General features: G+C 43.1%; 2 protein-coding genes across 3 annotated transcripts in view; both read right to left on the bottom strand.

The window, feature by feature from the left end:
* Positions 1-10,543, bottom strand: part of LOC6047313 (clavesin-1) — a 21,442-nt gene extending 10,899 nt beyond the window's left edge. The window contains exon 1 of the mRNA XM_038263122.1: positions 10,220-10,543. The gene's annotated coding sequence lies outside the window, so the exon portion shown is untranslated. The remainder of the gene's footprint in view (positions 1-10,219) is intronic.
* The window catches only part of LOC6052008 (clavesin-1), a 12,365-nt gene extending 255 nt beyond the window's left edge, over positions 1-12,110 (bottom strand). The window contains exons 1-2 of one of the 2 annotated variants that reach the window (XM_038263124.1): positions 11,235-12,110; positions 10,945-11,100 (exon numbers count right to left, since the gene is read on the bottom strand). In XM_038263124.1, the coding sequence (XP_038119052.1) occupies positions 10,945-11,100; positions 11,235-11,927 (849 nt within the window). In that variant the 5' untranslated portion in view covers positions 11,928-12,110. Of the gene's footprint in view, positions 1-10,741; positions 11,101-11,234 lie in introns of those variants that run through there. The other variant, XM_001868311.2, reaches the window with a different exon arrangement.
* Between the last annotated feature and the right edge of the window lie 1,203 nt (positions 12,111-13,313).

Raw genomic sequence — 13,313 nt, forward strand, 5'->3', positions numbered from 1 at the left:
GCATCCTTCCTTGGTTACCAACGTAACATCCTCGTCACGCTGTGGTAGGTGTGTCTCGCCCCGATGACGCAACACTCGGCGACCATTCGAAGGTTCGAGATGGTTGGCGACGTCCCGTGACGTCACGCTTTGGTGTGTGGTTGTATCCCCATCAACTCATGTGTGTTGGTAGCAATCGACAGTTGGTTTTGGTTTGTGTAAGCATGCCAGAGTTTGATCCTAAGTGTAACAGCTACAAGTGTGTTAGTGCCTTTTGCGACTACCTTTCCTACTGCCTCAAAACAACCCGATCGTTGATGACGTCATGGTCTAGACGAACCATTTTGATTGCTCCACTGCTTTTCCACGGAGTGGTAGCCTTTTGTCCTCGCTGCCCTGGCTGGCGATCCCTTTGTTAACCGCGATCAGCTGACACGATGGGGTTGACGTCATCAGCGAGTTGTTTCGTCATCTCGGGAATTCCGATCCGAGACGTGCCTCCAAATTGGTTGATGATGCAATCGAGAGAAGAGGATTTGGTGTAATATCCAGAGTGTAATGCCTCGGCAAGGCATATACCGTGCAACGTGCTATTTACCTTAAAGAAAAGTCCATGGTGCCACCTCTTCGGCTCCGATGGCATGGTTGGTGACCTCGAGTTGAGTGGGTTGCCAGAGGGTGGTCTGGCAGGTTTTAGTCTCATCCTTCGTGGGGTTGTTGTGTGGACCTGTCGGGTGACGATCGCGTGGTGGATTCGTCAGCGCGAACCATTTCGCAGCCTTCCGTGGGGTGGTGAATTAGGTGGTGTTGTCCACGTGATGGGTGTGTATTGATGATAACAGGTAACCTCAGGTAGGCCCTGTCCACCGCTGAACCAAGCGGTTCACCACGTGGTAGTGCTCCATTGACGTCATCGATTCCTCGCCCGAGGAAGATGGAATTGTTCAGGTCGTTCGCGTTCGGAATGAGTTGTAGAACGAATATTTGTGTGAGTATGCGGTAATTGCCAAGCTTCGGCGGAAACATATACTGATCTATTCCAAATTACCTGAGAGAACAGGAATCCTCACTGGATCAGTCGTTCCGGGTGAAGTTAATTGATGAAATCCGAGCTTGCCAATCCGTACGCTCCTTTCACGACGCTCCAGGTCGTTGGTGATTGTTGAGACCGAGCCGTCGAATCTCGTACCAGGTAGCAACCGTTCCACACGTGGTTACTTCACACGGACAATGGCGGATGTCCATTGTAGATTACCGATGAATGGCGAGTCCATTTTCCATTGATTGGTCGGTGGTTCGAATATCCAAAAACGAACCAAACGATTTCCGGAAGTGCGATGTTCCGTTTCGCACCGTAGATGTCCATGACCACCACTCCCAGTGGTCCGTTACCGTCACCGCTGACGATGGGTTGATTGATTGCCGTCCAAGTGAATTCGGAAAAGGTGTGGGTGTTAGTAAAGCGACTGGATGTAATGCTTCGGCTGGACATATTGTTCTTGGTTCTACTAACCTGGCGAACCATTCCCGGTACCGATGTCCAGTCCTGAAGTACGCCAACCTCCAATGATGGCGACCATTCCCAAAGGTCCTTTTGTCCTTTTGACCTTTGTCCTTCCGCGAGAAGATGGCGACCTTCACCATCGCTGCTGCACCGACTCTCCAACTTGGCGCGAATCCTTTCCGCGGGTATCCGTACCTCACCATGTCCAGACTGTCCGTAGGCCATGCACCATCCGGCTCGAAGGACCAAATGTTGGGGTTGGTCCTTCTCACCTTGAAATCCTCCTTCGATAGAACCTGAGCAGCGTTTACCAGACCCCAACACGAACCGGTAGGTGCGGCAGGTAGGGGTGTACAAGTCCAGTGTACACTGGAGTCGGTTTCCAGGAACAGCAGCGGCCAATTCTTCCCAGAGTCCACCGAGAACTCGTTAGATCGCACCGGATATCGCACAGTAACAACTCGCGGGTTTTAGATTAAAATAACCGTGTAAAATCGTCACTTTATTAACACTTAACATCTAACAAAGTACAAGTAAATTGCGCTGCAGCGCGGGCAGAGGCCCTCCTGTTGGCGATCTCTATCGGCTCAACTTGGTATATTGACTGTGTGTGTTTAAACCTAAATCTCCTACAGATCATCTTCAACCCACAAGTCGATCCATATCACGCATATTAGCACCAAAATCCGAGATAATGAGCTAATCCTAGGTGACGTCATTGATCTCTCCAGAGAGGATCGAAGGTATCAAAAGTGGTGAATATAAGTTTGACCAGGGGTACATCCAAGGGTGGACGCTACTCCCAAACATCCTCACCCACCCTGAAATTGTAATATTGTAGAATATTTCTTAAATTATTTGATTAAGATTATTTTCATCTGCAGGTCCTACCCCCATGGAGTTTCAGGTTTGTGATTGTCCACTAGGCCGTCCCAAAAAATGAAAAGTTGTCAAATCTTCGGTGCTCACCCCTAGAATGATAGATTATGATGTCAGGAACAATGTTTTCATACAACAAAAAATTCCCAAAAATGGTTTACAACTCGCGCGCGGAGCTTGAATGAAAAAAGTGCATTTTTCGAGTATTTTTCAGAAATGCGCGTGACAATCATACTAAAGTCATTCAAATTTGGTCGCCTTGGGCTTCAAGTGATAGTTTAATGTCCCCTGAACAAATTCCTGTATAGACACAGTCCATAAAAGCTTTCAAAAATCACTCCCCAAAACCAGCCAAAAAATGTTGCAGCCAAAACTAATGCATTCAGCTTATAGGAAATTTAACGGAGATCATTTTGCTTTTTTTAACATTCAATTTATGTCCACGCAAAGCCAAAAAAAGTTACCCATTAGAGCTTTATTTGTTCATATCTAGGAGAGCACATAGCAGTACTTTTAAATATGTCGTTTACGTCACATTGTGAGAAAATCTCATGTTTTTTCATGAAATTTTATTAACAAATATCGTTTTTGAGCGAACAAAATAAATATATCCAAAATATATGCCTTCCCGTTTGTAATCATAGTAGCCAATGTTTTATGCTAAAAACGCTTATATACCAAGAATTTTGAAAATTCGTCACTTTTTGTGCACTAAAATGCAAATATCTCGACTTTGCGTGGACATAAATTGAATGTTAAAAACAAAATGATCTCCGTTAAATTTCCTATAAGCTGAATGCATTAGTTTTGGATGCAAAATTTTTGGCTGGTTTTGGGAAGTGATTTTGAAATTTTGGCTAAAAATACAATTTTGCTCCCTAAAACGCCCTGCTATGCCCAAACACAAGCTTTTATGAACTATGTCTATACAGTAATTGGTTCAGGGACATTAAACTATCACTTGAAGCCCAAGGCGACCAAATTTGAATGACTTTAGTATGATTGTCACGCGCATTTCTGAAAATACTGAAAAATGCACTTTTTCATTCAAGCTCCGCGCGCGAGTTGTAAACCATTTGGGAATTTACATATTTGAGATTAGGACTTGGTACGCCCACCGGAGTCATTTTTGTTACATTTTAATAACAATGCATGAGTAATTCTCTGAGATTTCATTCATTCGATTTTTTTGTATTTTTTAATCCGACTGAAACTTATTTGGTGCCTTTGGTATGCCCAAAGAAGCCATTTTTCATCATTAGTTTGTCCGTATAATTTTCCATGCAAATTTGGCAGCTGTCCATACAAAAATGATGATTAAAAATTCAAAAATCTTCTGAAGGATTTTTTTTATCGATTTGATGTCTTCGCATTCAATATTGCGTCTTTTTGAAGTGTTAGTCTTGAATTAAAAAAATAGTATACTATTTTCGAAAAATTTCACGAATGTTTCATATTTTAGAATTGAAAATCGGACCATTAGTTGCTGAGATAGCGGCATTAGAAATTGGCTAATTGTTTGGGTGAGACTTTAAAAAATATCATTGAATAACTGCAACTATTTTCAAAAAAGTTACCTAAAAATGGCTATTACATATTCGTAGAGAATTGCTCGCATGCGATTAACGAGGCGCTATTAAACCTTTTTACTTACTTGCACGAATCAGTGATATACGGCTGAGAACCTCTGTTTTAAATGCGTTCATTTAGTATTAAAAAAACGTGTGGACTATTGTTAGGCGTTTCAGACACCTCAAACTTGCAGATAAAATGAATTGGTAATACAAACTTTAATTTTTTATTTGAAATTGAGTAGTCTTATAAGGTAAGAAACGACTTAATGGTCAATACAATATATTTAAGTTGATTGGATCGAATTGCTATAATTTTTTCAATGGTCAATAATACAGCCAAATACAGTCTAATATCGATTATCCGTAGTTTTGATTATTTGAAGGTTTGTGTGGACTTCGTATAATCGAATCACGAACAAAAAGTTTTTCCGTATATTTTTATTTCCTTGCTTTTAACATGAAACTCGCACTCTGCGATCAATTTTCAGCAAAATTTTGTTTACATTTTGAAATTAGGTGAATATCCTGCGAAATAATAGTTTTATAATTGTCCGTTTTTGGATATCTTGTGACGGAGGGGTGGTATGACGCCTTCAATTTTTAAACATGCGAAGAAAGGTAAAACAATACTTTGAGTCTGAAATGGTATTGAGATGGACATTTGGTATCTAAGGGACTTTTATGCAAAAAATTTTTTGTTCTAAAATTTTGTAGAACATTATTACACTCTGAAAAATAACCCTGCAAAATAAGAAAATAACACGAAATTTAAAAATGGAATATTGTGATCTAAATGAAAAACCCTACCCCACCCTACCCTTATGGGTTAGAAAATTCCATTGAATTTCCCTTAAAAGCACACGTTCCTTTTTTTAACAGTTGAGCAATGAAAAATGGCAGAGTTTTAAAAACTTGTTTTGTGTTTTTTCGATGAAAAATACGATATTCTTAATTCGTTTAATTTTACAAAAAGTCCTTATGTCCCTATATCTTTGAACGAATTTATTACATTCATACCCGACCTCTTTATTCTTTCGTAGGAAATTTAATAAAATCAATGCTGTCAATTAAAGCGCGTTTGGAGAGCCCTTATTTGTAATACCTTGAGGAAACATGAAGTGTTTACTGACATCAACTCCAAAAATGTCGTGTTGTGTTATTCAAAGTGATTTTTGTAGAATCCTTCCTAAATCTAGTCCAGACTGTGCACAGAAAATCGGAACTCGTGGTGTAGTGTTAAGTGTGGTTGCCTCTCACCCAGTCGGCCTGGGTTCCCTCAACAATCAAGCCTTTGGAAACCTAGTTTCGAGTAGGAATCTCGCAATCGAGAACTCCAAGGCAATGCTGTAGAACTGAGTGCTGAAAAGACAGAAGGCGTAACGTGATTTCCGAATGATCCCCACTGCTCCTCACTAATACAACTGAACTACAGCTGTAAACATAAACAAAGTAGAAGGCTTTGTTCAAGCTCAAGCGTGACATATGTTTTGCTGTTGAAGTGACTCGTTTTGAAACATTTAGGATCTGATGATACATATTAATGTTTTCGCTGAAAAATTAAGTTCTTCGTGCTTTTTTTTGTAGACTAAACGATGGGCGGTTAAAAGAGTCCTTCTTTGTTTTTAACGTGATGAAATATTGCGTCAGAAGTGGGGGAATTTCGTGAATCAGAAGAGCAACCGGATGGAAGTTACGAGATTATGTATCTTTGAAGCGCAGTGATAATACAGGAGTAAGATTATTCAATGTTATTTGGCAGGTGCCATTCACAGTTACTGATAATTCGTCTTAAAAAATTTGTAAACATAGGTTTTGAGTGAGACATAGCGCTTATGGAAATGTTAGCAACGAATTAAGACAATCTCGATTTCATCCCTTTTCTTAAGACTGACTCAAAAGCTCGACGCCCTCTACTTTTTTATTCCTGACAAAATAAATTATAGATCGATTACAATACTTGCCAATTCATGGCATAATTTTCCAAACAGTAAATTGGTTCCGCTTTGACAGTTCTAAATTGAAGCCGCTTTGCGGACAACTATTCTGCACCTAGCTGTAGAACGAGCAATTTATTTATTTTTATTCATCAGGTTCACATTTTTACACATTGTTTATGTAATATGTGCGTTCCGCTCCGACGAGAAGCCCCCGCTTACACGACCGTTCACTCAGGCGGTTGACAGATGAAAGAGGACGAGCCAGCTTGTGTCACACACACACCACAATGTGGCGGGCCCACAGCTTGACTGCGAACGTCACATGCGTCACTCAGCATTGACAGTAGCACCGGTACAGGGATAGCGCAATCTTATATCCCACATCCTCCTTCTACATTAAAAATATCCACGGTCATATTTCTTTCCAAAACTAAGAATTGTTTGACATAACATTCACTATCAGAATGTGCAATGGTTATCATATAAAGGCATATCGTTTCATTACCCACTTAACACCCTGTTAAATGTTTTAAGTCGAGCAAAATAGTTATATCAAATCAATTATTCTACAGCTGCCGAAAAAGAAACCAATCCCGAGGCATTCGTAGTTAAGTAATTTCAGGAACTTTCTGCATGGTTAGAAAGTAATCTCATCCCAAAGCTGTATTTCATAGGTACGCGCTATCTTGGTTAGCATTCGTGCGAGTATATCACTCCGTGCCACGAAAACCTAAACAACAACAAACGAACAATGAATCGTGCCAGGAAAACATATACATAAACAAAGTTAGTTTCCATCGGAGTGATGGAGTCAGTAATAGCAATTTTGACAACAGCACCTAAATCCACTAAATCGTGAATAATTTAGTAGTACCATGTTTGCATCCTTCTAACACAAACCCAAAGATGAACGGCCAATAGCAAGAAAACTCTAGATAAAACCTATGTTTGGAACAGAAAAAAAAGTTTCCTGAACGGCCAACTAGCAATTATTGTCTGACAGACTTGTCATCAAATTTGTCTCAAATAAGACATACCCAAAATTTGTTTGCGTTCGTCCAACAGCGCCTCCGATTCCTTCGAGACAAATATCATTCCGGTTAAGTACCCAACATTTAGCCAAACATTCAGATTCTCGTAAGCAAAATATTATTGAGCACAACTTGCTGATTTTTTTAACCGCGGTTTTTACGCAGCTATAATGTCCTGTCACTCACAGTGAAGGAGGAGTTTGATTTTATCCGGCGATAATCAAAAATAATTTTTTTTGTAAATGTCAACAGCTTAGCTACTCGACTTAAACTGCGCAGAGGGAGTGATGTCACAGTTATTCCATGGCAAGCTGGCGCAGGTTATGTTAGCTGAAAACACTTGCATCTTCTGTTGGGGCACCTGTGCCAGAGTTTGGGGTCCGCTGCCAGCACTGTGAAGGTCAGCTGGCTTTCCCGCTAGGCTCTTCGTTGACAGCTTGTCTGTCACCATGGCACAACAGCCAAACCCAGAAAAGTTGGTCGTTTTTGGTCTGTTCACCAGACCGGTCATATCAGGCCGATTACCAGCTCAACTACCGCCTGGGACTCATGGTCGAATGTCAGTGGTTTTGGGCGTTCAACGCAACACGACTGGTCCTCACTCTTGTCCGGAAAGACGTTCACCTTACCTAGCAATCCTTTAGCGATTTGCAGCAAGCCTTCATAACGAGGAGGTGATGGTATTCGTTCGACTAGGAAAGTACGGTACTAGACCGGAGGACAAGGTCAGCCAAAGACAGACAACCACAACCACCGTTAACACCAGAGCCTTTTAACGGAAGAAGCCGAGCTTCCAGATTATCGAGTGAGCAAACTGTGGACACGCCGTTGATCGCTCTCAATTGCATCGATGACGTCACATGTACATGGCTCGCAGCAGCAGCATTACCAAAGGTCACAATCATGCAACTTTGTTCCGCATCACATTTTCCAAACGTGGCTGTCTCCCGTGTTGTGTCAACACGCAAGCATGTGAACCAGTGAAGACCACATGCAGTCTTCGTAACACCAAGTCCACCGCTGCAGGAGAGATTCTCCGTTATACTGTTCTTGTCATCTGTATCAGTACAAGTTCGCGATCAGCAAAACTAGCAGAGAAAACCGTCAAAACACCTCGGAGAACATCCGACGGTCCAGCATAACCTCGATCCTTGAACAATCAACAGAAAGCTGAATCTTCAAGTTTTGATCACCTGATAGAATCGTATTCGCTTATTTGATCTACTTTGACCAGAAGTCTGCCGGAGCAGTTCAACCCGTACCATAGCTTCTAACAGGGGCGATGTTGGGACAACTGGACCAGAGCTTGGCATCACTTTCATCAACTGTGAAGGACCGCTCGCTTTCGTACTGGGATCTTCGTCAAAAGCTTTTCTGTCATCACTTGCGCCGTAGCACCTTCAGTCCAAGCTCCCGACGCACCTGGCAAACTTCTCATGACAGCCCATTCCGATGCCCTGATGGTGCTGATCTTGCTTTGTCGCAAGCTCGTTGAGATTGGATTTAGTTGGTACAGCGCTGAACTGGTAGGATGGGTTTTTACGAAGAGCAACTACTTATAAAGTTTTCGGTTATAGACCAGCATCCGTTGCACGTTCTCTAGTTTCGATTTTTTTAAATTCAACTGTTCCGAACATCAAGTATTCTTAAACAGGACAACGACATCTGAAATAGAACATTCCGCAAACGACGAGGATGAAGAATTGAATCGAATGTATTTAGCCAGCGGATTACTTAAGCGTCTCTCCCGCACCATCTTCTTTCCTCGATCATTATAGCTTGTCGAGTCAAATGGAAATGTTCTTATTTTTTTTATATTCGTATTTTTCTTGTCGTTCCATTAACAATAGCTGAACTTTGTGATCGCCACTTTCAGGAAAGCATGATCAACCCTGATCTTACCTTTACTATACTTTCTCAAATTCACTCACAGGCTACGAAGGGTCCACCCCACCAGAGACTGATAAATTATGGACGGTTTGCTCCTGGCTCCCTTTCTTGAAACGGTTCTCTCAAGTTGGCTTTCCTTCCGGAATCTTCTCACACGTTTAATCTTGGAACTGTTTCTTTTTTTTAAACAACGGAACCGTTCCCTCCCTGGAAGCATTTCCTTCGGAAAGCATACTATAGGAGTGTCCATACCTGGCGTCTCATCAGGGGTTCGTTAACCACCAGAGCAATTTCCTCCTTGACGGCATTCCCTTCCGGAATGCACACTCAAGGAGTGTCCACCTCTGGCATCTCACCAGAGGTCCGTTTTATCTCGGAACTGTTTCCTCCTTGACGGCATTCCTTCCGGAATGCACACTCAGGAGTGTCCACCTCTGGCGTCTCACCAGAGGTCTGTTAAACACCGGAACAGTTTCCTCCTTGACGGCATTCCTTCCGGAATGCACACTCAAGGAGTGTCCACCCCTGGCGTCTCACCAGGGGTCCGTTTTATCTCGGAACTGTTTCCTCCTTGACGGCATTCCCTACCGGAATGCACACTCAAGGAGTGTCCACCTCTGGCGTCTCACCAGAGGTCCGTTAAACACCGGAACAGTTTCCTCCTTGACGGCATTCCCGTCCGGAATGCACACTCAAGGAGTGTCCACCCCTGGCGTCTCACCAGGGGTCCGTTTTATCTCGGAACTGTTTCCTCCTTGACGGCATTCCCTACCGGAATGCACACTCAAGGAGTGTCCACCCCTGGCGTCTCACCAGAGGTCCGTTAAACACCGGAACAGTTTCCTCCTTGACGGCATTCCCTTCCGGAATGCACACTCAAGGAGTGTCCACCCCTGGCGTCTCACCAGGGGTCCGTTTCATCTCGGAACAGTTTCCTCCTTGACGGCATTCCATACCGGAATGCACACTCAAGGAGTGTCCACCCCTGGCGTCTCACCAGGGGTCCGTTTCATCTCGGAACAGTTTCCTCCTTGACGGCATTCCCTTCCGGAATGCACACTCAAGGAGTGTCCACCCCTGGCGTCTCACCAGGGGTCCGTTTCATCTCGGAACAGTTTCCTCCTTGACGGCATTCCCTTCCGGAATGCACACTCAAGGAGTGTCCACCCCTGGCGTCTCACCAGGGGTCCGTTTCATCTCGGAACAGTTTCCTCCTTGACGGCATTCCATACCGGAATGCACACTCAAGGAGTGTCCACCCCTGGCGTCTCACCAGGGGTCCGTTTCATCTCGGGACAGTTTCTCCTCCTTGACGGCATTCCTTCCGGAATGCACACTCAAGTGTCCACCTGGCGTCTCACCAGGGGTCCGTTTTATCACGTTCTATTTTGCGGTTCCAAAATGCTCCGTTATCACTCTACTCACCATTCTCACTTTCACCTCTCGTCAACAAAAACTTTTAAAACACTATTTTACCGTTGTTGGGGGCGTCTCGTAGGGCAGAAAGGTTTGCTAAGAAAATTTACTTCCAACTGAAAAAAATCAGTGGAAACCTGGCAGGATCGCCATTTGTGCGTTCCGCTCCGACGAGAAGCCCCCGCTTACACGACCGTTCACTCAGGCGGTTGACAGATGAAAGAGGACGAGCCAGCTTGTGTCACACACACACCACAATGTGGCGGGCCCACAGCTTGACTGCGAACGTCACATGCGTCACTCAGCATTGACAGTAGCACCGGTACAGGGATAGCGCAATCTTATATCCCACATAATATTAATCCAAATCGAGAATATTCAACCAACCAAATTTTCAACCTTCCCAAATTCAACATTTTTTCTGTGTAGGTACATCATTTCACATAGGTTTCACAACTATTCTGCACCCAGGGTTTCACTGCTAATAATAACGCATCTCAATAGTCTGCAAAAAAAAAATGAAAAAATAAATAGTCTGCACATTGCTCTATTTCATCAAGACAATGCTATCCAACTGATAAGATAACCCATATCACAATCTTCCGCGTGGTGCGCATAAACAAAATCTCCTTCTAGTCAATTTGCAGCTTCCTAAAACTCCCCACGGCTCCAGCGTCCACAATGTCTTTTCCACTGTGGGTTTGGTCCGTAGAGGAACCTCCTCCCAGCACGATTTCCATCCGGTCCAGCGCCAGCAGCATGTCACGCTTGGTCAGCAGATACTTTTTGAAGTTTTCGTTCAGCTTGGCCAGCGGAACGGTGCCACCGTATTCCTCGGGCAGCACGGTGGGTTCGATGTTTTTACGCAACTCATCGATGCTTCGATGACACTGAAAGTTGATAAGGAAACTGGGTTGAGATATTGGGTGCTGGAGTTGAGTGAATATTTTTCTGATTGTCAACAACATTTTGACTACTTTTAGGTTTTGTCGTGGTGGTCCAAAATAGGTTTGTTCCCACTCACAAATATCCTCGATTTGAGCTTCTCACTGGCGTACGACAGGCAGTACTTGCTGACTTGCGCCGCAAAGCTGGGCACGTTCACAAAGTGGTTCTGCTTAAGCCGAATCGGAACGCCGTTGGCGATGCTCCGCAAATATCCACCAATGTTCTCCAGCGTCCAGCAGGTCACGTGTGCCATCGTCATTGCACTGTTGTCAAACACGTGCGTGAAGCCGGCAATCTGGTTTGCCTCGTCGTCCAGCAGAGCTTCCGTTACGAGCATGTTGAGTCGAATCATGTCGTCGGAGCCGTGTCGGGTCGCGTCAAAGTTTCGAACCACGCCCATGACTACGATTCGACCGGAGGAGTCTCGACCAACGGGAACAAGGGCACAGTAGTCCAGCAGGGCACTTATTTCGGGATCCTGTGGGTCCAGCTTCCGGCACCACTTCGGATATGTTTGTCTCATGGTGAGATACTTTTGCAACGTTTCACAAGCCCGAACCACGGAGAACTTTTTGGTGCGCAAGAATCGCAACAGAAACGCATCGTCCGTGCGACAGTTCTTAATCCGCGGGTTCTTCGCGATCCACTCACGCATCTGTTCCAGCGATTGCTTCCGTAGCTGGTCATCTTCGCGGAGTTCCGCCCGAGCAATCCGATCTAAACAGTTTGGAAGTCCCGGGAACTCGTACAAACTACCGGTGTCACACATGGTTGATTCGCGACGCAAATTTAGCTGTGTATAAGTCTTAATTGAAATCAAGTGGTGACTGCGACCTTACGCGAGATTCACTCTTGCTCTGGAAGATGTTTGAGCACGAATGAGGTAATAAATACCCGGCCAGTGGTGCGCCGATTGTCTAAGCGAAACTGGTTGCTCCAGCAGAATAGCAACACTACATAGCGGAGGAGACGACTTCGGGAACTCGAAAAATGTTTATCACTTTCGGTGGGAACGGTGCGAGAAGAGATGGCTGTTTAGCAGGAAATTTAAAATTTCTTATCTGTTGAAATACAATGAAATACAAATAAAAAAGGCTTACATTTTTAGAGGATCTCATTTCTCTTTTCAAGTGCAATAAAGCATATAGTGATAGTTTTTGCTTCATAGTTTTGATAATTTGTATTTAAATTTAAAATGTTATTCTTTTGCTCCTCTCCTCTCCTCCTCTTTAACCTTGACCAATGTCGAGTGACATTTTTGAAAATAAACTTTAACGATCAAATTCCAAAAATCTCACTCTTCTAAAAAATCATTTATATGACGCACCGCCTTTTTTCTATCACCAGCAATTTGAGAGTCAATTACTACGTTCATTCTGCCAAACTGATAATAGTGTGCACTGTGGTGAACGTGTGTATTTTTAATATCTAGGTTTACCCTCCAACCAAGTGGGGGTGATTATCAGCACATTGCTAAAGCAAATTATATTGGTTCATCAGTGCTTCAGTTGCAGAGTGATACGATCGGTGATGATGATAATTTCCGTGCGTCACTGCATCTTAGTTTAGCTTCTAACATCAAATTTTCATTCCAAAATTTCATAGCAGAAAAAAAAAAAAAAAATGTCCGGTCTTAAAGGGTAAAGGGGAATGATGGAAGTGAATGGCATGAAACTCAACTCGGTTCTGCAGAAACTCGTTTCCATCGGCTCTCTGGTCCATTCTGGAATAAAGTTTACGAGCAGAATTCAAATATTGGACAAAAAAGCTATGGCGAATTCAGTTTAGTTCAAATAAAGCAAAAAAAAAAATCAAACCCATGATACTGAATGCTCTTAGCAGAGTGACGCAAAACAAAAATACAAATTGCATGTGCAAGCAGACCCTCAATTTGTGTTACAAAATTAATTACTATTGCCATTTAAAGCGAACGTGGTGTGGCTTGTTGATTTTACAACGGATTAGCACAGAGTAGTCGTGAGAGTTTTGTAGTCACGTGCGATGTGCAATGTTTTATTTAAATTTTTTGTAAAATACTTTGTACTTTTACTTTCGAAAGAATTTATCTAGTATTTCATAACGTCATTGTTTCTTCACCTGAAGATTTGAAAAGTTTTTTCAGCACTGTTATACAGCTACACAATTTATAATTTGA

This window comes from Culex quinquefasciatus, chromosome 3 (genome assembly GCF_015732765.1).
Source record: "Culex quinquefasciatus strain JHB chromosome 3, VPISU_Cqui_1.0_pri_paternal, whole genome shotgun sequence".
Taxonomy (NCBI): domain Eukaryota; kingdom Metazoa; phylum Arthropoda; class Insecta; order Diptera; family Culicidae; genus Culex; species Culex quinquefasciatus.